Genomic DNA, 26679 nt, shown 5'->3' with positions numbered 1-26679 from the left:
CAGGGGGGATGGAGAGCTTTGTCCAGCAGAAGATCCAGACGTTTCTTGAGGGGGGGGGGGCGGACAAGCAGAGAATCTGTCATACGCTGCGTTCACATCGGCAACTCTAAGCTCTTATCTCCAAGGGATCGTCAACTGATGATGAACTTCACGTTGTTCGATTTGCAAAAGAAGCGCAACTCGATGCTCGTTTTAACTTCGATGAACAGAATCGGATCTGGAGCTTGTATCGTGAATGTATCGTTCCCATTAGGTTACTCTGCACACATTAACCTCACCCTTACTCGAAACGGACCATCAACGGAGCATCCTTTTGAACCGTGGCGTGCATTCCACTTTGACGACGATGGCACAGATCTACTACAGCTTGTGATTAACAACACTACAGCTTGTGATTAACAACAACTTCCAGTCCAGTAACAGCACCATCTTTCTTCAAAATAACGATATTCTTTAGGAAAAGTAATTCGATATCTGCCCAAGTCATATTTCGGACCGAAACAAGAATTTCGTGCAAATCCAAGCTCAACTGCATTCCCTTATTGCTGGTAGCATGTACCTCAAGGATCATTTCCGAGATCATGACTTTACCCTGCTTCACAACCTTAATTAATTTCCGCTTTGTTCTCCATCGTCCTCAGGAACGAAAAAACCAGCTCTATCGCTTGCCAAATGATCGCGGCATCTCTGAGTCCAAAATTCTTCTTGGCTTTCCAGTAGCTTGATGAACGTCTGCCATGTCTGACTTTCGAGTCTCGGAATCATCCTCCACACCCTCGAGGCTTCGTTCGGTCGCAATCCTTCTTCATATGTCCCACGCGGACTTTCCTGCACACTTCTGAAACTATTTCCGATGAAAGCAGCCCATTTAACATCAACGACATTATCTTGACGGTTACTTCTCTTGAGCTCTTCAGTAAACAAACGATGCTTAACCAGGTCTAGATTCGAATCTATGAAAAATCGAATGAAGTTATAGGAACAAAATGGTCGAATGGATAAAATATCGAATAGATTATACAATCGTCAAATTCACAAAATGACAAAATTGACAAAACACGACCATTGAAATGGCCTTAACTCCATTTTGTAAAGTTGGTGTACAAAATGGCCATTTTCTCGCGAACCGAAACCTTCATTCGCAAACCTAAACCACAATCGGGTAGAGGAGAATTTCCCCTACCTGTTCATTATGTTGGTTTGCCTTTGCGGACTTCGGTTCGCGAGAAAATGGCCTTACAAGGTTTGTTTACAAAATGGAGTTAAGGCCATTTCAATTGTTGGTCTTGAAAAGATCGAATTGAAGTATCGTCAAATGGGCAAAAGGTCGAATGTAATCTAAAAGGACAAAAGATCGAAACGGTAAAAGGTCGAATGGACAAAAGATCGAATGAATAATTTATCGAGTGGACAAAAAACGATTAATCGTCAAAAGACCGAATGGAATTAATAGGGACAAAAGGTTGAAATGAACAAAAGATCGAATGGGCAAAATGTCCAATGGACAAAGTGACAAAATTTGCAAAAGGTCGACTTTAAATAACGTCAAATGGACAAAAGGTGGAATGGAATCTATAAAGAACAAAGGTCGAATGAACACAAGGTTGAATGGACAGAAGGTTGAATGGAAACAAATTGGAAAACAATTAATCGTCAAAAGATCGAATGGAATTAAGGTTCTACAAAGGGTCATTATTTTGTTTATTTCTTCTTTTTGAAATATTCTTCAGTCATCATTTTCTAAATGTATTGGTAAAATTCATTGGAAGTGCATGTCCCCACGCCAAAACTGCCCATGGTTTATAAATATCAACTGGTATGGTGAGGAAAACTTTACCATCTCTTTGCTTCCTTCATTTCAATACAACAGCAAATGTGATGTCACACTATCTACTGGATAAGAATGTAGCAGACAAAACATTCACACTGCCAGACTGCGCTGTATGCAAGTTTGTTTACACCCCTGAGCGGGCAAGTGAATACCAGGCTACGTGCACTGCTGCCATCAACCCTGTTAGTGTTGAATTCATTCTTCTGTGGCTTTTTAAATTGGACCGGTAAAATGCCTAGAATGGTCGTTTTTGTTTTATTTACTCAGTTTTAGATATTGATTCACCATTAAATACATCAAATTATCTATGTTAATGAGTCAAACTTCGCAATTGCTTGTTTTAATAAACTTAAATTGATTGCTAGAGGTAATACATCTGGCAACGCTTCTTCAATAATAGTTTTACGATTGCTGGCAAAGCAGTAAAGTTGAAGTGGTTTTCTTGGTTTTCAATTTTGTTCACCAAGAGTTTTGAGAAGCAGTTGTTTTAGGTTTTGTGTATTCAATGGTGTGTTATTGTGCTATGCTTCGAAGAATACAAGTAAGTAAATACAGTGAATATGTTTTACCCATGAAGTTTTCGTTTTAAAATCATGAGATACAAGTGTTAAATTTTTGTATTAATATTATGTGAATGTATGTGTAAACCAATGATGATGATTGAAGAATATTTCAAAAAGAAGACGAACACAAATTTACTTACCCTTTGTAGAACCTTAAGAGGGACAAAAAGTTGAAATGGACAAAATGACAAAATTGACAAAAGATCGAATTTAAATAACGTAAAATGCACAAAAGGTCGAATGGATTTTATAAAGACAAAAGGTCGAATGAACAAACGATCGAATGAACAAAAGGTCGAATGAACAAAAGGTTGGATGGACAAATTAGCGAATGGAAACAAACGATTGATCGTCAAAAGATCGAATTAAATTCAAAAGGTTGAAGTTGCCAAAATGCCCAAATGAGCCAAATGTCTAATAGACAAAAAGTCGAAAGAATTTCGAGCACTTTAAATTTGTATGTTCAGTAGCTTTTATCTGGCAATGAACTGCTCATTTAAGAAATGGAATTCCCGCTTTTAAAGAAACAGGTAAATACAGCAAAAACGGAATACCGTGGACCCCCGCTAATCTGAACGACACTTCATGCATATTAACGGGGTTCGTTTTTAATTTGAAAATCTAGTAACCCTATGCGCATCAGAAAAGTTTGTTTCTCAAGGGGTATTCAACTCTGCACACCTAAATCGGTACCGAGTGATTGAGCTGTGTCGAAAGCTGTGCTAAGCGCTGTGCCGAACATGTCAATCAAGGGTCAATCAAAGTATGCCAATCAAGTTTGGCAACCCCGAAAGCGACGACTTTTGTGATTGTGTTTCCATTCTCAATTTCTCTGATAGAACATGGCAATCAATCAGCTTCCTTTCGGGAAGTGGAAGAGGAAGTGAAAGTCATAAAATCCGTCCACCAGATTCCGGACCGATGAAGTGCTGATTCCTTGCAGTTGTACATAAACGAAGGCGTAGCTTGATCAATGATGGATCAAATGGTTACCTGCTGCATATCAAATTCTTCCCGATTCTAGGGGCAACATTCTCGAGCCAGTTTTTTAACAAAGCCTCAACATTTTTTGTGACAGCTATGCATCTGCAAAATAACCGGATCTGGTGACGGGGATGTGCTTTATATCTGACTCGTGGAATAGAATAGAATGTAATTGCATTTCTTACTGCAATAATCCGTTCCAATAAATCTTATGCTATTGCGCTAAGGCAATTACACCAGTCCAGATCTGATGGAATATGTGGGGTTAATACATATTGACATCCCACAGCAGCACTTGAACTTCTTTCAAAATTATATGGACATCCCTATAAAGTCATGTGGTTATCTCATTGAAGTTCATACCAATTGAGACTGGCAAGAATAACCGAGAGAAAACGCAGTGAAAACTTCCATTGCGGATGATCCTCGGTAAGACAGGTATTCGAATCAGGCCACCCCCTCCTTTGATAAGCTTTTTCTTATTTATTGATTATTCTGCATAACAAACTTGTAAATGTACCTCAACTCTCGCAGGCAATCCTGCTCTGATCATTCGTTGTACGCTTCGAGATTGGATGCCCACGATAGTATATAATATTTAGTCCAAAATATGAAGGTTTTTTCTGGAATAAAGCCTGGGTGATCCTTGGTGAAAGCATGTGGAGGAGAATGTGAGGGTTTGTCAAGGTTAATCCCTGGCCAGACGTCGGGAATTTTCAGGAACACATCGAAAACGCCTAAAATCCAAGTTGGGAACGTCTTGACTCTCCGTCGGAAAGACCTGAAATCTTCGTCGATAACATCTAGACTAGTGTCTGTCGGGAACATCTAGAATACACCAGTCGACAATGTCTGGTATCTCTTTCGGGAATTGCTGGAATCACTTTGGGAACGTCTGGAGTACCCGACGATGACGTTTGAAATCTCCATGATGGAGTCATCATCGGGAACGTCTGTAATCTCCATCGTGAACTGCTGGATACTATAACTGGCCTTTGCCGAAACGGTTAACCCGACAACTCAGCAGTATTAAAAGACTCCTCGATCTGGGTCCCACAGTCGGCTTACTTACTACCGGGTGATCAAGGGATCAAAACATGAGAACACTAAGCTATTTCAGATTTTTTAAAACATTTATTCTGTGACGTGTGCGTGTGGGTATTTACATTATTGTGGCATGTAAGCGAGTACTCACTGTTACAGCAGAATCCAAACGGCTGCTCCTGCACTACCGTGTTACCGGAAACTTGCAGCACGGCCTGCAAACAGCGTTTCGTTGCTGGATTGGGAGAATGGTGGATAATCGTCAACCACGAAAGGCCCAGCCCAGTAGGCGTTGCTGGCTCGTTTGGCTGGCAGGCGTCTTCCTTCCTTGGCGAAATCGGCTGACCGTGACGTGACCACCTTGATCAAGCCGAGAAGGGACCCTCCTTTACGAGCGTCCTGAGGGGATTGCCCGTCGATGGACGGAAAATTTCACTTACTATTAGGCTTGGAAGCCATCTAGATTTCCGAGCCACCCTGTGAGATCGTTTATTAAAACGGTACGAGATGTACAAGAGGTCCAGTGAATTTGCATACCATTCGGTCAGGGAATATTCCAATAAATAATTATTTCCATTCCGAGCCCCTAAAGAGGGGGAGGGGGTATTAAACAATTGTACTGCACTTCACTATTATGTTCTGGTCTTGGTCACACGGACGCCTGATTACTTCTGCCTAATCTTCCAATTATAAGATGGTTATCATCAATAAATTTGGCCAATTCTCTTTTCAGCATATTCGCATCCATTTTTAGCATTAGGCTGCTATTTTTCTCCCTTCAGTATCGTTCGAGTGTTTTGGTACTTACCCTTTTGCTGTTGTGGGTGCCTTCTGACTTAATTATAAAACACGTGAATTTTCCTTCACAACAACAAATCATACAAATAACTCTTAAGATTGAAACCAACAGGTTACAATACATCGTCGAGAATAACTGGAATCACTTCAAAAAGGCTGGTGTACCCGTGGAGAACGTATGGAATCGCTATCGGTAAAGTCTAGAATATCCATCGGGACTCGGAAATGTCTGGTATCTCCTTGAGAAACTGCTGGAATTAAGAACGTCTGGAATCTGCGTTAACGTCTAGAGTCTCTGTAGAGAAAATCTGGAATATCCATCTCCTTCGGGAACTGCCAGAATCCTCGTCCAGAATCACATAAAAGTAAACTACCCATAATCGCATATCAGTCCCATCTTTGCTTGATTTCCTATCCATATGGGACTGATATGCGATTATGGGCAGTAAAGTAAGGTATGTCGTCAATTAAGCTGTCTGCAAGTCCTCCAGTCACTTCCACCTGAGCTCATTTTAGTCTAGTTTCAGCCGGGTCATGTTCGAGAAACATTTTCACCGGGTTCTCGTCTGACATTCTTAAGATGCACCCAGCCAACCGTAGCCACCCGAATTTCTCGATGTGAATGATGTGTGGTTTCAAGATTACCTGCCACAAAGTGTCTTTGAATTTATCTGCTGGTGTCATTATCGCCGGTCACCAGTGAGCCCAACTAAACGAACTCGTCGAGCACCGCGATTTCAATGCCGGCCAAGCCAATTCTAAGTGGGAGGCTAACATTTTCTGTTATTGAGCCTCTTTCTCTCATGTCATTTCGCCTTCGATGCCTTCAGTCGGGTAAACGTTTTCGCCATCGTCTGAAAACATCTTTCAGACGATGGCGAAAACGTTTACCCGACTGAAGGCATCGAAGGCGAAATGACATGAGAGAAAGAGGCTCAATAACAGAAAATAATGTTATGTCGATATCATCCGCAAAGTCAAGAAGCTGGACGAATTTCAAATCTTACCACATACCTCTTCAAGATTCGAAGGGACTCGAGAATGTCTTCGATACTCGGATAACGTACATCATCCGATCCATCGTCGCCATGACCAATCGCGTCAGTTTATCCTAAAATCCGTACTCGTACATAATCTGCCAAAGCTAATCTCGATAGATTGCGTCGCATGCAGTCGTGTAAAAATCGCTGACAGAGCAGTTCCACACCAAATGACGAATCGGAAAAACTCGACCTTCTCCGCTTTGCATAAAACTGGGCAGTCATTTATATATTAATAAAAACAAAATTTTTAATTTTTCATAAGTTTTATTAAAAAAATATAAATATTGAAGATTTGAAGTGTTTGAGATATTTCAGTTTTAAACACCTTTTGGAATGTTTACTCAAAAATACTAAAAAAAATATTACCACTTATATTTTACCAAGAATTAATTTACTTCACTAAACAACTTTGTCTCAAACGTCATTTCAATCAGAGGTGTAAAACGTCACTTCAGTGCTACAATTTATTCAAAAATTTCAAAGACGGCTTTTTGGCCGTTTTTTTTTTTTTGCAAAAATGTAAATGATTGCCCATAACACATAATTATGCAAAGTTTCCTGGAAATCGGAGAAGGGGGAATTTTAACTTTTCATTGTTTTATCCTATTTGGCCTGAAACTGATCTGACAGTTACTCTGGTTCACCCTGTACTTGTCCTGAAGAGATTCGCAATGTTGCTTAATCTGAGTGAAGATATCCGGATAACATGAAGATAATACCATCCTATCCTTTAAAGTTGGGTCTGTAATAATAAAGGTAGTCATAATCATGATAATTCTATATGAAATATTTTTACCAGTTTCAGTTCAGATTGTGAAATATTAAAAAAAAAACAACTACAAAAATGATGCAATCGTAGTTGCATAACATTTCAATTCGTAGGAAACCAGTTATCCGAGACCACTCTTCCGACAAATAAAGGAAAAACTTTATCGAAATCTGTAGGTCCAAGCCAACAATGCCACAATGGTATGAATAAATAATACAGTAAAAATGCCCCCACATTTCAAATGAGCACCAACAATTTGTCTTGAAATCCAGTAATTAGAACAACTAGACTTTTTTCCACAAATTCTTCGCTTCAAAAACTAAAAAAGAAAAACAACTCGCACCCAATGACGCCAAATTACAAGTAATATATCTATCAAGTAAGAGAACCAAGCAATGGAACGACGGACAGGAGATTTTTTTCAATTTTCTAATTGCTAAGCATATAGGATAGAACTTTAATCAATTCGATTAGATGCGATCTAGACTCTCTAGAATCTAGGGCAAAATATAAAAACCAACAAACAACCAATTCGGAAGCATTGGATTTAAGAGCAGAATTGTGATTTACCAGAGAAATCATATTTTTATAACAAGTGAACACATTTTAGACGAAAAACAAATTGGACATGGAGATCTTAAACTACCTACGCTTAAAGCAAGTGCTCGCCAGCAGGAAGATTTTACACAACTTAAGCTATTTCAGTGAGGCCAACCTAAGTTAACTCAAGTTATAGCTTCATTTCCGAGACAGGATCGAACGTTTTGCCATCACTGCTTATCATCGAGATATGAATCGTACACATATAAACCAATTCAAGTCAATATCAAACCCAAGCCAGAAGCAAAATGCACGCCGAGCAAAACTTATAGAAAATATAGAAGAATTAACTATTAAATAAACGAAGAAAAAAAAAATTCAAATGCTGTGATATGTGATAACTAATTAAATTGGAGGGTGAAACCTTCACAAGAAAACACACACACACACACAACACACCGATAAGCGATGCGCGCGAAACACACGCCAACGCTACGTGGCGATAGGATTTCGAAGATCTTATTAATTTTAAAACAAGTTTTAGGTTACCTAGATCATGAGGAAATATTACTAGCGAAAATAATTTTAATAAAAAAAAAAGATGCAACTGCTGCGAAGGATTGTCTAATTGTAAATATGTCCGAACCGATTTGAAAAGTAGATGCGCTGTAAAGCTACCCTAGGTAAGTAAGCAGTAGTAGAAAATTTTCCTATTCTAAAACTAAAGCCACTCTAATGCTTACCACCATCAGAAAGAGAACAAAGAAGAATAAGAAACAATTAGGTTATTATTACGAAAGAGAAAAGAATAGCTAAATTGAAAATATTTGAAATTTTATATTTGGAATGGAAGTGTCATGCCAAAGGCGTCTCAAGCGTGTTCCCCATAACTAGTGGGGAAAGGAATAGGAAAGTGATTGAAAGCTAGGACAACGGTTTTGGGCGGAGTGACAGTATGTATAATTCTATATCGCTCATCTAGCTAATTGAAGGAAATTGAGAAATTTCAAATAAAATTCGCTGGGAAATTTGACAAATTGTGTTTTATTTATTTGACATGTTTCGAAGGGGAATTGTAATTTTAGCAACTGCAAAGGTTACAAATAAATTAGTTCCACCCTTTTCTGTTGTTGATAGATCAGGAGAATCGAATGCCACTGAGCACACCTTCATCTAACTATACTTTGGCTCACCCCTTGACAGCTGTCCCACTAGACTGATGCAAAATTTGAAATTTTCACTCCACAGTGTTCAAACGGTTTCAAATCGGGTCCTGATTAGCCTCCGAAAGTTTAAACTCATTTGATAAGAAACTGACTTGGCACAAAGCATTTGAAGTTTATATGGAAATTACTATGAGAAAACAAAACTTGTTGTCCATTGTCTTCTAACCTTTTTCCATATTGTACTGTTAACATGTTCTATATTAAATAGTTATTAATTGTTTACGAGATTGACAATCTTATGGCAAGATTAAGCAACTGCATTGTGGGCAACACTGTATTCTGCAGTAGTGTGACATAGTAGCCAAGATTTTTGTCCTCTATTCTACGTGCCATAAACACCAAACAGATCGAAAAGTGGTCTTCAACAAAGTTATAGCTGAAAAAAATTTCAACAAGCTTAGCTATCGTTTTCTAAAGTAGAGTGAACTGGTGAATTTTGAGATAGATATGAACCTAAATTATAGTTTTTCCATAGTAATTCCCATAGCAACTTCAAATGGTTTGTGTCAAGTCAGTTTCTAACTAAATGAGTTCAAATTTTGGGAGGCTAATCAGGGCCCAATTTGGAACCGTTTGAGCACTGTGGAGCGAAAATTTCAAATTTTGCATCAGTCTACTGTCCCACCTCTACGGAAATCAATGCTGTACTAGTATTTACTATATCGGGAGTTTAAATTAAACTTAACGCACCTACGTTTTTGTGCAGACTACATAACGATTTGAAGTGTAGTCAAAACTACCATGCAGTTAAAATTTACTTTCGTAGTATTTTCAACCGAGCATGTTTTCATTTTTACTATGGTTTTCCGCTTTTAGGCGCTTGTTGTTGCTACCAAGGAATAAATAGTTGTATTTACTATGCTGTGTTTCGTTTTACTATGTCAGAAAAGTGTTTTTTATTTTTTTTTTAATTATGATCCAAATTTAACCGAATAAAACACATTTCCAATTACCCGATTTAATCAAATGATTCAAACAAACACTAACAAACTTATCATCTACAATGTAGTTAGTGAAATTAAACTGTACCAGAAATCGTGTAATAAACAACGCCCGTTCATTTCACTTCGCCTTTAATAAGATCCAGCAGACTTGGACAAAAGCAATTCAGGCGTGGCGTGACCGGACCGAGGTTTCCAGCTTGGGCCACTCCCACACTGCTTCCAATCCTGCTGCTATTGTTCCTGCTGTTCCTTCTCAACGTCTGTTTCCTCCAAAATTCGTTACAAGAATCTCGTCAACGAGCTTATGTACCATACCTGTTAGCTTACCAAAATTTTCTAACCAATGATATTCGGTTTACATACATATCACGGTTCACGCTCATTCGATTCTACTCATTCTTTATTCCACTCTAACTCTATCTAGTACATTCTTCCCCTATCCTGCTCTCCTTAGGTGAGGAAGGGGGGCACCCATTCTGAGAATTCCATCTACCCTCTCGGGGGAATTTCATCCATCATGGTAATTCTAACTATTTCAAAATTTCCTCAGTCCATCCATCAGGTAATTCTAACTATTTCAAATTTTTTTCAGTCCATCAAATGGAAATTCTTATCTAAAGGGTGTCCACGATGAAATTGCCACACACAAAATTGATTCGCAAAATTCGAGTTTTCATCCGATTGCCATCAAATTTTCAGGGATTGAGAAATAACTATTAAACTTCATTTTACCATTTTACTCGTATTTTATTTACAGTCCATACGCAAATGCCCGCACCTTGGCCTTAACCCCGGCCATAAGATTCTGCACAACCTGTGAATCAACCGTTTTTTGCATGTAAACCCATACTTTCTTCAGTTCCTCGACTGTCTTCACTACCTTAGGTCGTTTAAGAAAGTGCTGCTTCATAATCGCAAAGTACTTCTCGATGGGGCGGAGCTCCGGAGTGTTGGGACGGTTGAACATTTTCGGCACGAAATTGACCTTATTGTCCGCATACCACTTCAGCACGTCCTTGGAGTAGTGGCATGAGGCCAAATCCGGCCAGAAGATTGTTGGGACGTTGTGGGCCTTCAGGAGAGGAAGCAGCCGCTTCTGGAGGCCTTTTTATGTACACCTGTCCGTTCATCGTGTCCTGGGTCACGAAAGGTGCACTCCGCTTCCCGCACGTGCAGATGGCTTGCCAAACCAGGAATTTCTTCGAAAATTTGGACATCTTCTGAGTGCGGACATGCTCCGGAACGCTGAACTTATCCTTGGCCGTGAAAAACAGGTTGCCGGGGATCTGTTTGAAGTCGGCTTTCACGTATGTTTCGTCGTCCATGATGCAGCATTCAACTTTCGTCAGCATGTTGAGGTACAACTTCCTGGCACGGGTTTTGGCGGACTTGTTCTGCTTCTCGTCGCGAGTAGAGGCCTTTTGTACCTTGAACATTCGAAGCCCAGCCTTAGTTTTGGCCTTCTGGACAAAACTTCGGCTTAGGTGCAGCTTCTTAGCCACATCCCTAACGGAGGCGTTCGGATTTCGGTTGAAGGCCCCAACTACGCGGTTGTGATTTTTGGTGTTGTACGGAATACTTTTTCCTTCACTTCTGGGCTTTCGATCGGTGGTCAACCGTTCCTCGAACCGCTTAATCACTCGCGACACCGTGGAATTCGCGTTTCCCAACGTTTTAGCGATGGAACGATGCGAGAGATCCTTGTTCTCGTGATGAATGCGCAAGATTTTATCACGCACGAGCTGTTCTTTCGACTCCATTTCCGCGAGTTTTGATCACAGGACTTTAAAACTTGCAGGATGTAAATAATGCACTATGAACTAAATCCACCCAAATTTTCATTAAATTCTACCCAACGGTTAAAAAGTTAGAGCAATTTCATAGTGTGGCAATTTCATCGTGGACACCCTTTACCATCCATTAGATCATGGCAATTATTATTTACCATCCATCAGGTAATTCTAAAAATGTTGTTTGCATACACTACCATCCATCATTTTACAAAATTTCTTCAGTCATCATGGCAATTTTTATTTACCGTCCATCAGGTCATGTTAATTCTATCTAACATCCATCAGGTCATGGCAATTATTTTTCAAAAAAATTCTTCAATCATAACTGCACCATTGTCATGACCGGACCTATGATAATACATTGATTTAACATTTTAATTGCTTAGCCTACCTGGCTCTTCATCTTTGTTTAATTTGATATTCTAATTTAATATTTGCATTTTTCATCTAGTTTACAGAATACCCCTTTGGGGATGTGTTTTGTTTGAATTGAAAAAAGTGATAACCTACCTAACTACGAGCATATTAACATAACGTGCTAGATCACGTATGATCTGATGTCTCTGAACCTTTCCAGGATAAAAAAAAAACCTTCCGTTCTTCTAATGTTCCAGCCAGGAGGTGAATCTCAGAATTTCTAGTCCGCGGGGGACTGTTTAGGACCATCCTAAGGATCTTGTTCTGGGTCCTTTGGAGTTTAAGCTGATGGCATTTGGCGCAACTCTCCCAGATTGGCATCCCGTATTCTATTACGGGAAGGATGATTTGTTTGTAGACAGCAAGCTTATTTTTCAGGGATAGAGTAGACCTCCTGTTGATTAGTGGATATAGTGATCTTATCAAGATGTTACACTTGGTTTTGGTTTTGTCAACGTGCTCCCTGAAAATCAGCATGCTGTCTAGTGTTAAGTCGAGGTAGACTACCGCTTTCGACCATTCCACCACTGTGCCGTTCAGGCAGATCTTACTATTCACCGACGGAACAAGTCTGGGAGATTTTGAGTGGTGTGGAAATATGATGACCTGGGTCTTTGCCGCGTTGATACGGATCTTCCAGCTGCTGAATTATTCAGACAGGACATTTAGGCCTCTCTGAAGTTTGGCAGTCAGAGCTCCGATGACCCTACCCTTGTAGACGATGGATGTGTCATCTGCGAAAAGAGACAACGATCCACCATCAGGGAGGGCCGGCATATCGGAGGTGAACAGGTTGAATAGGATGGGGCCGAGGATGTTTCCTTGTGGAACCTCAGCACCAATGTTGAAAGCATCCGATGTGATGCCATTCAGAGAGACTCGGAACGTCCTGTTCGATAGGTAGTTGTTAATTATCTTCACTAGAAAGATTGGAAGACCGAAGTACTGCAATCTGAACACCAGGCCATCATGCCAAACATTGTCGAACGCTTTTTAAACGTCCAACAACGTTCCGTCTGAGAATGTTTGTTACTTGACTCAGCTGGTGGACGGTCGAACGACCTTTCCGAAAACCAAACTGTTCCTCGAGTAACAAGTTGTTTTCTTCGGCACATGTTAGGAGCCGGTGGTAGACTGCTGTTTCGAACAGTTTTGATAACCATGAGAGAAGGCTGATTGGTCGATAACTTGAAGGAGAGGACGGATGGGTATGACTTAAACAGACTTCACGAGGGGAAGTAGCCAAGTCGGAGGCAAAGATTAAAAATCAGTGCCAGATGGTTGTAAAATCTGGAGCTCAAGTGTTTGAGTTCCAAATTCAGGATGCTGTCGAAACCTGATGGAGATTCGTTGCGTTTTCAGCAACCTCAGCTTCGTGAGGGCTGACGATGTTTTGTCCGAGATTATGAGAGCTGACGAAGTGTTGACCGATCGCGGCAGCCTTCTCTTCAAGAGTTATCAGAAGAACCACTGGGTCGCCGTAATTATCCAATGGGGTCAGTGGTGGAATGGGTCTTGGCTTATTTTTAAGAATTTTGGTTAGTTTCCAAAAGAGCTTTGCACAATCTGGGAGAGAGCGGATCCTGTTAGCAAAGTCCTGATTTCTGAGGTCCACCATCCTGGCTTGGATGGTTTTTGTTAGGCGATTACAGTGCGTTTTAACGACAGGTAGACCAGAGCGTTGGTATTGGCTTCGGATGGTGTTACGGAGTCTTATAAGGTCTTTGGTAGATATGTCAAGGTTCAGAGTATTGCTCACCTGTCTGGATACTGGCACGTGTTGTTCCCTGGCCCGGGATATCGCATCCTCGAAGGAATGCAGACACCGGTCAACGTCTTCGGAAGGACACTGTACTCGACAGTGGAGTCGACACAGTGTTGGAACTGCTCCCAGCTGCCACGATGGTAGTTGCGTCGGGAAGCTTGGAGTCGTTTGACGGATGAGCCGATAGGGCCGACAGGAGCTATCGCTAAAGCTTCGATGATTTTCAGCTGGAAGCTCGGCGGAAGCCGACAGCAGATGTTTCTCCTTACAGTAATGGCCACTCCTCCTTCCCCGGAGCTGGTTCGATCAAGTCTTAGAAGCCGAAAGTCAGGACGGGTAGACGTTCACCTCCGGTTTCAGGTGGGTTTCAGTGATGACGGCAATGTCGATGTTACGTTCATTTAGGAAATCAACGAACTCAATGATTTTGCTCTTAAACGAGCAAGCGTTCTAGTTGGCTATTTTGATGGCTTCACGGTCCATACTTTTGCACGAGTGTCATAACTGCATGAAGCTTTCAGGTAGTGTCTTGGTGGTGCGCAAGATTATGACCATCTCAGTCACGAGGATCACTAGTTCGTCGCTAGTGAGTGGAGAATTGTCTTCTGACTCACCTGACACAGCACGATGTGTGGAAATAGTTCTATCGATTGTACAGCACTCAAGTCGTTATCTGAAGGGAGACATTTAGTCGTAGGTTTGTAAATTGCAGCTATTGTTGCCTCTACCACTGTACGTGCTCCTGTCATCGTCGTCTATCGTATAAAAATGAAGACTTTAGGTATGTTAATTGGCGCTTCAAGGGTGTCCACGATGAAATTGCCACACTATGAAATTGCTCTAACTTTTTAACCGTTGGGTAGAATTTAATGAAAATTTGGGTGGATTTAGTTCATAGTGCATTATTTACATCCTGCAAGTTTTAAAGTCCTGTGATCAAAACTCGCGGAAATGGAGTCGAAAGAACAGCTCGTGCGTGATAAAATCTTGCGCATTCATCACGAGAACAAGGATCTCTCGCATCGTTCCATCGCTAAAACGTTGGGAATCGCGAATTCCACGGTGTCGCGAGTGATTAAGCGGTTCGAGGAACGGTTGACCACCGATCGGAAGCCCAGAAGTGAAGGAAAAAGTATTCCGTACAACACCAAAAATCACAACCGCGTAGTTGGGGCCTTCAACCGAAATCCGAACGCCTCCGTTAGGGATGTGGCTAAGAAGCTGCACCTAAGCCGAAGTTTTGTCCAGAAGGCCAAAACTAAGGCTGGGCTTCGAACGTTCAAGGTACAAAAGGCCCCTAATCGCGACGAGAAGCAGAACAAGTCCGCCAAAACCCGTGCCAGGAAGTTGTACCTCAACATGCTGACGAAAGTTGAATGCTGCATCATGGACGACGAAACATATGTGAAGGCCGACTTCAAACAGATCCCTGGCAACCTGTTTTTCACGGCCAAGGATAAGTTCAGCGTTCCGGAGCATGTCCGCACTCAGAAGATGTCCAAATTTGCGAAGAAATTCCTGGTTTGGCAAGCCATCTGCACATGCGGGAAGCGGAGTGCACCTTTCGTGACCCAGGACACGATGAACGGACAGGTGTACATAAAAGAGTGCCTCCAGAAGCGGCTGCTTCCTCTCCTGAAGGCCCACAACGTCCCAACAATCTTCTGGCCGGATTTGGCCTCATGCCACTACTCCAAGGACGTGCTGAAGTGGTATGCGGACAATAAGGTCAATTTCGTGCCGAAAATGTTCAACCCTCCCAACACTCCGGAGCTCCGCCCCATCGAGAAGTACTGGGCGATTATGAAGCAGCACCTTCTTAAACGACCTAAGGTAGTGAAGACAGTCGAGGAACTGAAGAAAGTATGGGTTTACATGCAAAAAACGGTTGATTCACAGGTTGTGCAGAATCTTATGGCCGGGGTTAAGGCCAAAATGCGGGCATTTGCGTATGGACTGTAAATAAAATACGAGTAAAATGGTAAAATGAAGTTTAATAGTTATTTCTCAATCCCTGAAAATTTGATGGCAATCGGATGAAAACTCGAATTTTGCGAATCAATTTTGTGTGTGGCAATTTCATCGTGGACACCCTTTAGTATCTTCAACTATGTATGTAGAACTTGTCACCGAGCCAACAGAGCATCGAATAAACTATGTTCCATCCAACTTGAAGTTCAGAACGTCTCTTCTCTAAAGCAGGTCAGACAATAACTATTGGCATCTCACTCTAAACTTTGTATTTCTCGCATTATACTCAGAAAGTTCTTACTGATATCTAAGATACCTGAAAATACTTAAAAATACTTTAAAAAATATTTAGCGCTAGTTTGCTACCACCGCTGCTTGAAAGATTTCATTCGTTTATTTACCCGGTGTCATCTGGGATTTTGAGTGTGCATATTTATAAATTCAACTATTATTTTTTAATTAATTACTTTTAAGCAGGAATTCAAGGAATATTACATTTCCTAACTGGTTCACCTGTCATTCAACGGAAGAATAAAGAGCTATTTGGAAAGTTATTGTAAAAGAAAGTGCAGTTGGAAGTAAATCCTCGAAACAAATTCGTCGATCCCAAAACCATCTATCGATAAAGATGAATTTTTCGTCCATTAGGATCTTGACCGTTGGACGATAACTTCAGGCATTTACGCTGATTGAAGCTGAATACGAAGTTGTGAAAGCGTTCCGCACCATCCGTACTTATGGTATCCTGAAAGCCACATCTCTTAGATTGCCGCCGAATGAGTTTATTGTAGAAATGAATCACATTTCCTCGGAATTATTATTAAGGCTGGACATGACGAACCAACATATCCGCTTTGTGTTAATCTCGGAATCGCTTTAAACATTGTTTGGGAAATTGTTTGAAATAAATTCATATATTTTATTTTAAGGTTGTTTTACATGAAATGAGAAAAATAAGTTACGTGCTTCAACATCGTTGTATTTGGTATATCAATGGTTTGAAATAAATTAATATTACAGAATAGATTAATATTTTCCTTCTTCAGTTTACTAGTTTCAAAGCCTAAAAGTGAGAAAATCGCGTTGATTTCACATTAATCTTTCGGCTACTATCAGGATATTTACTCAACTCCCTCACCAGTCCGTCGTAGCTCATCTTTACCGATATAAGTTTCTCAAAACGCGGGACGATACGGCCACCAGTGGCAATTGCTATCAATTCAATTACAAGTCCACCAACCCAACGAATTGCTGGCAGTTATGCTTCATTGTATTTCTATTGCTCTCTGACAAATAACCTGCGTAGTATTAGCATCCTAGTCAAGAATTCCATACTCATATACATACATATTCTTAGCAGAAATTACGTCCAACATACGCTTCCATTTTGGCAGTTCAGACTGGTATGTTTGGAAGGTCAGTTTAGAATCTGGTTGCGAGTCTGGACGACAACGGCACCATTAACCTGCAGTTAAGCAATAGAATTCAAAAGTTTGATATCGCACTGAACAGCCAGTTCGAAATCATAAATTCAAGTGTAACTATTCAAATAGACGTATCTGCTTTTATAAACAATCAAGATTTGTCTTAACTGCTAACTCACCCTCGCAAACATACACCGTCATCAGGTAGGGTAATCTTTCCCCTACTTTAGTCGATTGAAGTGATTGTTTACAAAATCTGATACGTCGATTTGAATAGTTACGCTTGAAATAATCTGGATCGGATAAATTCTCGATCCAACAGCTGTCCCTGCTCCAACTGGTTCGCTGAAAGAAAAATTTGTTTGAATGATCTATTTCATTAGTAGAATTAAAGCACTTACTCATAAACATGATTACACTACTTCATTTAATTTTAACAGATTGAAGTAATACATTGCCGGAATAAACAACAACAAATAACTACATTAGAAACCGGTTACTACGGTTCAAAAAATAAAAACTTAAAATACTTAAAAAAAAAGTTGAGAATACTTATCAGATACTTGGACATACTTAATTGATACTAGAGCTATAGTTTAGAGTGGGATGCCCCTAGGACAATAACAAAGTCTGAGAAACCGTTTGTCTGGTCCTCATCTCAACATGATACCACATGTCATACCATGTCTGTGATGATACTGTTTCTGGATATACTATTGGAGAAGTTGTTTGTTTCGAGCAGTATTTTTTCAGGCAATGAGATTGCAGTCCAATGTCAAATCGATTTGTTATAAAGATGCAAGTTGTCTTTTCTCTCACTATTAATCTAACGTTAATAAGATTTAAAGAGTAAAAGTATTTTTTTATTGAACTGTTATATCTCGAAACAATAATTAATCGATGTCGATAACTATCAATAAAAAAAGGAATCAATTAGTAAATAATCCATTAGTTAGGAAAATTGGACATCACTAGGTGATCTACCCACGTTACGGGGCCGCTTGATTCAACTACAAATCTCGATGAACAGTTCGACTTTCTCTTTTGATAATTACTGCTACGCAAACAGATTTCGAGCTAATTGTACCACATACACGGAGAAAAAATACTACCCAAAATTTGAGATCTTTTTACTTAATATTGAGTTCAGCCTCTCACTTGCACCCTTTATTGTTGTCAAAAAACGAACGAGAGATTCAACCGAACGATACAGTTCAGCCCAATAAGTTACTTTTGAGTAGATTGCATATTCTAAAATTTACTAATATAATCTAATCTAATCTAATCTTATACAAACGCAGGCAGTAGAAGAAAGCATCCTGGAAAATAATAAGGTTAGATTATGCCTAATTATTTTTCTTGTCAATATTGAGGTCTGCAGCACATCAGAACTAGAGTCGGTGTATAATGAGTCACGCCAAGAGTGAAGCCAAGTCTACCTATTGAACTGTCAAACCGGCTACCTATCGTGCAAAGCAAACAAACATTACGATGCTTTGAAAGGTCAACGAAAGGTATTGCAATAAAATATAAAATATAATCGAAGAAATGATCATAAACTCGCAGTGAGCATTAAATTGTCATGGGATACGTTTGGTAACGATCAGTAATGAGAATTTCTACTATTTTTTGTTAAGATGATTGGACAAAATCACTTGATATAATGATTTACCACAGACGCTATTTATTTTTCGCTCGCTAGAAGTCATTTGAAGTTTATGTAGCAGTCCTCTGTTGCCAAGCGAAAAGAAAAGGAATCTTTCGAAAACCGTGATGCGAGTTCAACTGTTTTTCTCTTGGCGTGACTCATTATACACCGACTCTAATCAGAACTACTAACTACTACTAACGTCAAATCGGCCAGGCCTACTGCCGCAAAGATGATTCTTTGAAATGCTTCGGCCGGCGCCGGTGGTGTAGTGGTAAGCGTGACTGCTTTCTCACCCCAATGGGTCTGGGTTCAATCCCAGCCGAAGTCGGTGGGATTTTTCTGAGGCATAAAAATCTCTGGTCACGTCTTCCTTCGGAAGGGAAGTAATGCCGTTGGTCCCGGCCCATGTATTGTGTTTGAATGGTGTGGAAGCTGCTTTTCTGCACATCCGATTGCCGTCAATGGATGGCAATCGATGTCCATCGGTGATTGGCTCTAGATTACGGAACAGAGACCGACGTTAAATAAAGGAAAGAAGAAGAAGAAGAAGAAGAAATGCTTTGAGTCCGAAAAAGTATAGGGGTTATTACAAGAGTCGAAGCGACTCATCCCACCCGTGAAGCGAGAAAAATCTCGCCGCGTTGTCTGTCTGTCTGTCTGTCTGTCTGTCTGTCTGTCTGTCTGTCTGTCTGTCTGTCTGTCTGTCTGTCTGTCTGTCTGTCTGTCTGTCTGTCTGTCTGTCTGTCTGTCTGTCTGTCTGTCTGTCTGTCTGTCTGTCTGTCTGTCTGTCTGTCTGTCTGTCTGTCTGTCTGTCTGTCTGTCTGTCTGTCTGTCTGTCTGTCTGTCTGTCTGTCTGTCTGTCTGTCTGTCTGTCTGTCTGTCTGTCTGTCTGTCTGTCTGTCTGTCTGTCTGTCTGTCTGTCTGTCTGTCTGTCTGTCTGTCTGTCTGTCTGTCTGTCTGTCTGTCTGTCTGTCTGTCTGTCTGTCTGTCTGTCTGTCTGTCTGTCTGTCTGTCTGTCTGTCTGTCTGTCTGTCTGTCTGTCTGTCTGTCTGTCTGTCTGTCTGTCTGTCTGTCTGTCTGTCTGTCTGTCTGTCTGTCTGTCTGTCTGTCTGTCTGTCTGTCTGTCTGTCTGTCTGTCTGTCTGTCTGTCTGTCTGTCTGTCTGTCTGTCTGTCTGTCTGTCTGTCTGTCTGTCTGTCTGTCTGTCTGTCTGTCTGTCTGTCTGTCTGTCTGTCTGTCTGTCTGTCTGTCTGTCTGTCTGTCTGTCTGTCTGTCTGTCTGTCTGTCTGTCTGTCTGTCTGTCTGTCTGTCTGTCTGTCTGTCTGTCTGTCTGTCTGTCTGTCTGTCTGTCTGTCTGTCTGTCTGTCTGTCTGTCTGTCTGTCTGTCTGTCTGTCTGTCTGTCTGTCTGTCTGTCTGTCTGTCTGTCTGTCTGTCTGTCTGTCTGTCTGTCTGTCTGTCTGTCTGTCTGTCTGTCTGTCTGTCTGTCTGTCTGTCTGTCTGTCTGTCTGTCTGTCTGTCTGTCTGTCTGTCTGTCTGTCTGTCTGTCTGTCTGTCTGTCTGTCTGTCTGTCTGTCTGTCTGTCTGTCTGTCTGTCTGTCTGTCTGTCTGTCTGTCTGTCTGTCTGTCTGTCTGTCTGTCTGTCTGTCTGTCTGTCTGTCTGTCTGTCTGTCTGTCTGTCTGTCTGTCTGTCTGTCTGTCTGTCTGTCTGTCTGTCTGTCTGTCTGTCTGTCTGTCTGTCTGTCTGTCTGTCTGTCTGTCTGTCTGTCTGTCTGTCTGTCTGTCTGTCTGTCTGTCTGTCTGTCTGTCTGTCTGTCTGTCTGTCTGTCTGTCTGTCTGTCTGTCTGTCTGTCTGTCTGTCTGTCTGTCTGTCTGTCTGTCTGTCTGTCTGTCTGTCTGTCTGTCTGTCTGTCTGTCTGTCTGTCTGTCTGTCTGTCTGTCTGTCTGTCTGTCTGTCTGTCTGTCTGTCTGTCTGTCTGTCTGTCTGTCTGTCTGTCTGTCTGTCTGTCTGTCTGTCTGTCTGTCTGTCTGTCTGTCTGTCTGTCTGTCTGTCTGTCTGTCTGTCTGTCTGTCTGTCTGTCTGTCTGTCTGTCTGTCTGTCTGTCTGTCTGTCTGTCTGTCTGTCTGTCTGTCTGTCTGTCTGTCTGTCTGTCTGTCTGTCTGTCTGTCTGTCTGTCTGTCTGTCTGTCTGTCTGTCTGTCTGTCTGTCTGTCTGTCTGTCTGTCTGTCTGTCTGTCTGTCTGTCTGTCTGTCTGTCTGTCTGTCTGTCTGTCTGTCTGTCTGTCTGTCTGTCTGTCTGTCTGTCTGTCTGTCTGTCTGTCTGTCTGTCTGTCTGTCTGTCTGTCTGTCTGTCTGTCTGTCTGTCTGTCTGTCTGTCTGTCTGTCTGTCTGTCTGTCTGTCTGTCTGTCTGTCTGTCTGTCTGTCTGTCTGTCTGTCTGTCTGTCTGTCTGTCTGTCTGTCTGTCTGTCTGTCTGTCTGTCTGTCTGTCTGTCTGTCTGTCTGTCTGTCTGTCTGTCTGTCTGTCTGTCTGTCTGTCTGTCTGTCTGTCTGTCTGTCTGTCTGTCTGTCTGTCTGTCTGTCTGTCTGTCTGTCTGTCTGTCTGTCTGTCTGTCTGTCTGTCTGTCTGTCTGTCTGTCTGTCTGTCTGTCTGTCTGTCTGTCTGTCTGTCTGTCTGTCTGTCTGTCTGTCTGTCTGTCTGTCTGTCTGTCTGTCTGTCTGTCTGTCTGTCTGTCTGTCTGTCTGTCTGTCTGTCTGTCTGTCTGTCTGTCTGTCTGTCTGTCTGTCTGTCTGTCTGTCTGTCTGTCTGTCTGTCTGTCTGTCTGTCTGTCTGTCTGTCTGTCTGTCTGTCTGTCTGTCTGTCTGTCTGTCTGTCTGTCTGTCTGTCTGTCTGTCTGTCTGTCTGTCTGTCTGTCTGTCTGTCTGTCTGTCTGTCTGTCTGTCTGTCTGTCTGTCTGTCTGTCTGTCTGTCTGTCTGTCTGTCTGTCTGTCTGTCTGTCTGTCTGTCTGTCTGTCTGTCTGTCTGTCTGTCTGTCTGTCTGTCTGTCTGTCTGTCTGTCTGTCTGTCTGTCTGTCTGTCTGTCTGTCTGTCTGTCTGTCTGTCTGTCTGTCTGTCTGTCTGTCTGTCTGTCTGTCTGTCTGTCTGTCTGTCTGTCTGTCTGTCTGTCTGTCTGTCTGTCTGTCTGTCTGTCTGTCTGTCTGTCTGACCCTTATAGACTCGGAAACTACTGAACCGATTGGCGTGAAAATTTGTATACAGGGGTTTTTGGGGCCGTGGAAGGTTCTTATGATGGTTCGAGACCCCTCCCCTTTCTGTAAGGGGGGGGGGGGGGGGCATACAAATGAAACAGAAATTTCTGCATAACTCGAGAACTAATCAAGCAAATGGAACCAAATTAGGCATGTGGGGGCGAGTGTGGGGGTATAAGGAGATAATCATAGGGGGTAGCCGCTTAGATAATAGGGGGGGGGGGCTACGTACAATATAGCATGCTTTTTTTTTAAATCGGTGCATAAACTCAAGCTAATATTGAATCCCGAGCAAGACCGGGCACACTCAGCTAGTAAATAAATAAATAAATCAAGTAGATGATCCTTTTGCTCCACTATACCCACGGCGCTAGAGGTTTTGGCCACTCCACCAGCTTCGCGCCCCAGGGTGTACCCCTAAACTGTCAACGTCAACATGATCAGTCCCCGAGATGGAAAATGACAAGTGGGCAGGAACTCACGGTCTCCCAGTGTTGGTGAGTTCTTTGCCGTTAATGTTCACGAAAAGTTCACTATGTTGCTATACAGAAATTCAAAACAAAATTTTTTATCTGCGAATTTGGACAGTTTTTGACCTGTTTCATACGACCGGAAGGTGTATGCTGGTCACAAATGACGTGGCAAACTGATTTCCTACGCAATTAATCAATCTTTGATGTGAATTTCGCTAACAAACACGAGGAGCATTTCTTATAGCAAACTCGCCATAACAAAATGGGCATGGTTCATTTAAGTAAACAAACTAACACTTCTTCCGACTGTGGCACCTCTCTTACTCGCCTGGGTCAGTCCCTTTCTTCATCGTTAAAAACCAACCAGCTTTGGAGTTATGGAACTAATTAAATAATCATTTTATGATATTAATGCCGCGGATACACATATATGACCTACTATGAGCATGAGCATTATTTGTATAATAATTATGAGCTGTATAGTGCAACTATACACAAACTATACAAGTGTGACCATAGATGTACTTGTACTACTCAGTAGTAGAAGTGTATCCACGACATCAGAATATGGCTGTTTCATCACTGTCTGATTTAAGAAGTTTACCAAATGCTCTTCATTGTGATAAGAATTAATAAATATGTAAACCCTGAACCCCTTACTGCAGACTATCTACGACTCTGATCTGATAGAAAATTAAACAAGGATAGCAAGGATAGTTGCAACAACCGCACGCAACATTCCACCTACCGTTGGTTCCGCGCTACATACATATGTAGTCGTCGGTGGTTGGAATCCTGTTACCATGGCAACCGATTGCAGTTGCGGACGCACAAACAAATGCCTCCCCCTTATGTTCGAGGTTCGAGGTAAACAAAACAGAATTTCACTTGCGAAGGTCAGTTTTAGCCAGTTTAAAAAAAAAACCCAATTCAAAATGAACGACGCACAGGACTTTCTCGATCCGGATAACATTACCCACTCCGAGTTTCGCGCAGAAATTAAGAACTGGATCGAAGAACAGGGCATCCACACAAACCTACAACTGCAGATGAAGAAGGATTTGATCGATCAAATCAGCCGGACTGCGATGGGTTCGTGTTGATTGATTTTAAATTTACAATTCAATACCAGATTGATCATCTTCTTTTTGAGTTTTTAGGTCGAAAAATCAGTCTGAAAATGCAAACCCACCAGGGCATTGTCCTCTCGCCACTGGTGCTGGTCCTAAACACCTTGGTCGCGGAATTCCTGTACACCCAAAACTGCCACTTCTCGTTGTCGGTGTTCAGCAGCGAAGTCCCGTTCAAGAACACGTTGCCCGATTTTACCAAATCCAAACACTTTCGGTTGAGTCGAATCGAACTGAAGGAGATCTTCGAAGCGCTTGGAGTCGACCACTATTCCGGGCTGGTGGAAAAGTACGAGGCCAAAACTACGAAGGAAGGAGGAAAGTCACTGCTCTACATAATTTTCAAGTCCATGCTGGCTTCGGTGAGGACGTATGAGGATAAATTCAAGCGTTTGAAAAATGAGGAAGCAGAGCGCGAAACGACCAAGACCATGCTGGATGGCTTGGCGATGGACAAATTGCACAAGAACATAGAGAAGTTGCTACAACGGATGAAGCTCGTTGAGAAGAGCATTGGGAGGGTCGAAGAACTGCATCGCGAGGATGGGCATCGCGGCAAAGAAGAGGAAACCAACTCGTTGAAAGTGTGCACAGAGAGCGTGTCTAGGATGGTTAGCCGGTTGGAAGTGTATTCGAAGACGCTTGAAGATCTGATCGTGAAGTTGCAGATTCAAGCTCAGACTGATAACGCGGTCGAGGAAGAGAAAGTACCAGAACAGGCGAAGCCTGTTCAGGTGGAGCAGAAAAGTTACACGGATTTCCTAAATGAGCTCAAGACAACCGAGCCCGGTAGGAAGTATGTTGCGAAGCTACAGAAGCAGGTGCTTAAGCTAATGGACAAGGAGAAGGCACTGATTGAGGCGAAGTACGAGAAGAAGTTACACGAAGCGGAATTGGAGTATAAATCCAAACTTGAAGGGGTGCTCTCCGAGAGGATTAGAGAGATGTCGGTCCCGAGGGAGATTCAACGGTCTCCGAAACTGACGAAACGAGAAAGCGAAAGCGAGGAAAGTGTTCACTTTATGAAGAAAATCGACGAGAAGTTGAATCAACTGTACCAGCACGAGCGTAATGTGGACGAGAAATTGGTAACACTGAAGAACGATCTGCAGAAGCACGAGATGAAACAAAGCAAGTACTTCCAATCACTGAAGACAGCTGAGACGAAGGAAAAGAAGCTACTGGTGTTGCAGGACGTGGAACGGCAACTGTTGGCAACGTTCGAGGATGAAACGCAGGCAATCATTCAGAATGCTAAGACGACGATCGAGCATTTGGAGAGCGAGAGTGACAAGATTAATCGATCGTTCCAGCAGTACTTGCAGAAACAGCGGGAGGACAAACGGAGGTTGAACGATGAAAAAGTGCAAATTTGGCAGAAGTATAACGACGAGAAGCTGGAGCTGAATCAACGTGAGTTGATGGGAATCAACGGGCATCGTTCGCAGGCGGTGGTGACGATGAAGCAGACTTATCAGCCGCATCACGAGGAAATACCAGAGATGGGAGACTTCGAGAACCCGTTCAAGAACTTTGATCCACACAAGTATCTCCGTCAACCGAAAGTCTGCAACATAGTCCTGGATAGTCCGCGGGAACACAATGTTGTCGACGTAGCCGTTAATACGACTGTTGAGCCTGCTAGTTTGAAGCCTTCCTTGACTGAAGCAAGGAAATCGGTAAGTCCTAACGTTCACCTTCTGGAAAGCGCCCGATTGGATCGGGAAACTTCAAAGCCCGTGGATCAAGAAATTGATCCTAAACCGAGCACCGTGGAGTCAACAGCGTCCCATAATCTTAATGTAAACCTTTTGGAGAAGGAACAAGCCGACTCGAAGCTCAGTGAGCTTCTCGCCAAAGATACGCTGAACTTAAAGCGAAGCATCGAGGAAAACCTGCAGAAGCTGGACCAGATGAGCAAAACATACACCAAATCGACGTCCTCCAGTGAACAGGAAAGGCAGCGCACGTACAACGTGAAGCCAACCGAGAAAAGTTTGGATGATTTGTCCAGCGGAGCGGAGCTGGGTATTTCCGATGGGGAATCGAGTGTGGGTAGTTTGGGAAAACGAGGCGATCGAGTGGATTTGAACAGTACGAAAGAGCTGTTAGAATACGCCAGGAAGAATTTTTCCATCGGTGAAACGAATGAAGGCCTGGAGGCGAAGAAAGATTCCCCAGAGCTGGGATCTTTGGGATCACTGAGCGATTTGGATGTTAGTGGGGACAGCAAATCAAACGCTGGGAAGGGCGTCGAGCTCGAGGATAGTGTTCATGATATACTGGAAGACATCTCTACCGGTAAGCGATCATTATCTGACAACAGTTGGAATTGAAATTAATGATTTTAAGTACTAAGGCTATCGGATACAATAAAACCTATCATATTGTGAATTAATTTGAAACAATTGTATCTTTAATGTACAGCAATCACTATGCAAATTTAACTCTAACTTACGAAAAACGAAGGAAATTAGGTATCGAGTTGTTCACCCATACGATGGATAGTTCTGAAGCGACCAATCTCAATAGCCCTTCCTTCCTCTGAAGCGCTGTCGATTGTCCAGCTATAGCAGCAATCAAGGATCAATAAATTTAATAATTCCCGGCAAAATAACATCTTCCCATTGTACTTACCATTGACCGCTTGCATTCGAAGAACGTATTCCGCAAGGCATGACACTCGGTCGGTACGGATCCATCTGTGCGGGCCAGACACTCGCGGGGAAGCTTGTGCTCCTGAAAAACATGTCAATCTATTCTATCAATCTGATTTAATTTAAACAGCAAATTTACCTTTTTGCAACAATCACTCTGCAGCAGACACATCTTCAAATCGGCTCGTACCCTGGCGCAGGCCGTTTCATCGGCCAGCTGCTGGTTTCCCTCGTAGCGCATCATCTTGCAAGCGGTTTGAATTTATGTGAATTAGCACACACTACCCTTCTACTTAGCGAGGAAATAAGCACAAAATATTTGTAATTTTATGGAAAATTCACGACTTTACGAGAGAAATGCACAGCCCCGGCACACAGAAATAGTTGCACAATTTGTTTTGATTTTTCGTTT

The 26679-nt window shown here is 42.0% G+C and overlaps 3 protein-coding genes across 3 annotated transcripts in view; 1 reads left to right on the top strand and 2 right to left on the bottom strand.

The window, feature by feature from the left end:
- LOC135705289 (proteasome-associated protein ECM29 homolog) overlaps positions 1-26679 on the bottom strand; it is a 125673-nt gene that overhangs the window by 80240 nt on the left and 18754 nt on the right. The window lies entirely within an intron of this gene.
- Positions 23416-25962, top strand: unc (uncoordinated). Its single transcript, XM_065225650.1, has 2 exons — positions 23416-23572; positions 23641-25962. The coding sequence occupies exons 1-2, from the start codon at positions 23416-23418 to the stop codon at positions 25944-25946; spliced, it is 2463 nt and encodes an 820-aa protein (XP_065081722.1). The 3' UTR covers positions 25947-25962.
- Positions 26024-26656, bottom strand: LOC135704202 (cytochrome c oxidase assembly factor 5). The gene is made up of 3 exons (XM_065225664.1): positions 26407-26656; positions 26248-26349; positions 26024-26177 (listed from the first exon to the last, which is right to left on the bottom strand). The coding sequence occupies exons 1-3, from the start codon at positions 26509-26511 to the stop codon at positions 26136-26138; spliced, it is 249 nt and encodes an 82-aa protein (XP_065081736.1). The 5' UTR covers positions 26512-26656; the 3' UTR covers positions 26024-26135.

Source organism: Ochlerotatus camptorhynchus, unplaced genomic scaffold, assembly GCF_037179485.1.
Source record: "Ochlerotatus camptorhynchus isolate MF236.1 unplaced genomic scaffold, CSIRO-AGI_Acam_v1.1 ptg000022l, whole genome shotgun sequence".
In the NCBI taxonomy this organism is placed as follows: Eukaryota; Metazoa; Arthropoda; class Insecta; order Diptera; family Culicidae; genus Ochlerotatus; species Ochlerotatus camptorhynchus.
The sequence above is the reverse complement of the archived record's forward strand: the minus strand, read 5'-3'. Positions and strand labels throughout refer to the sequence as shown.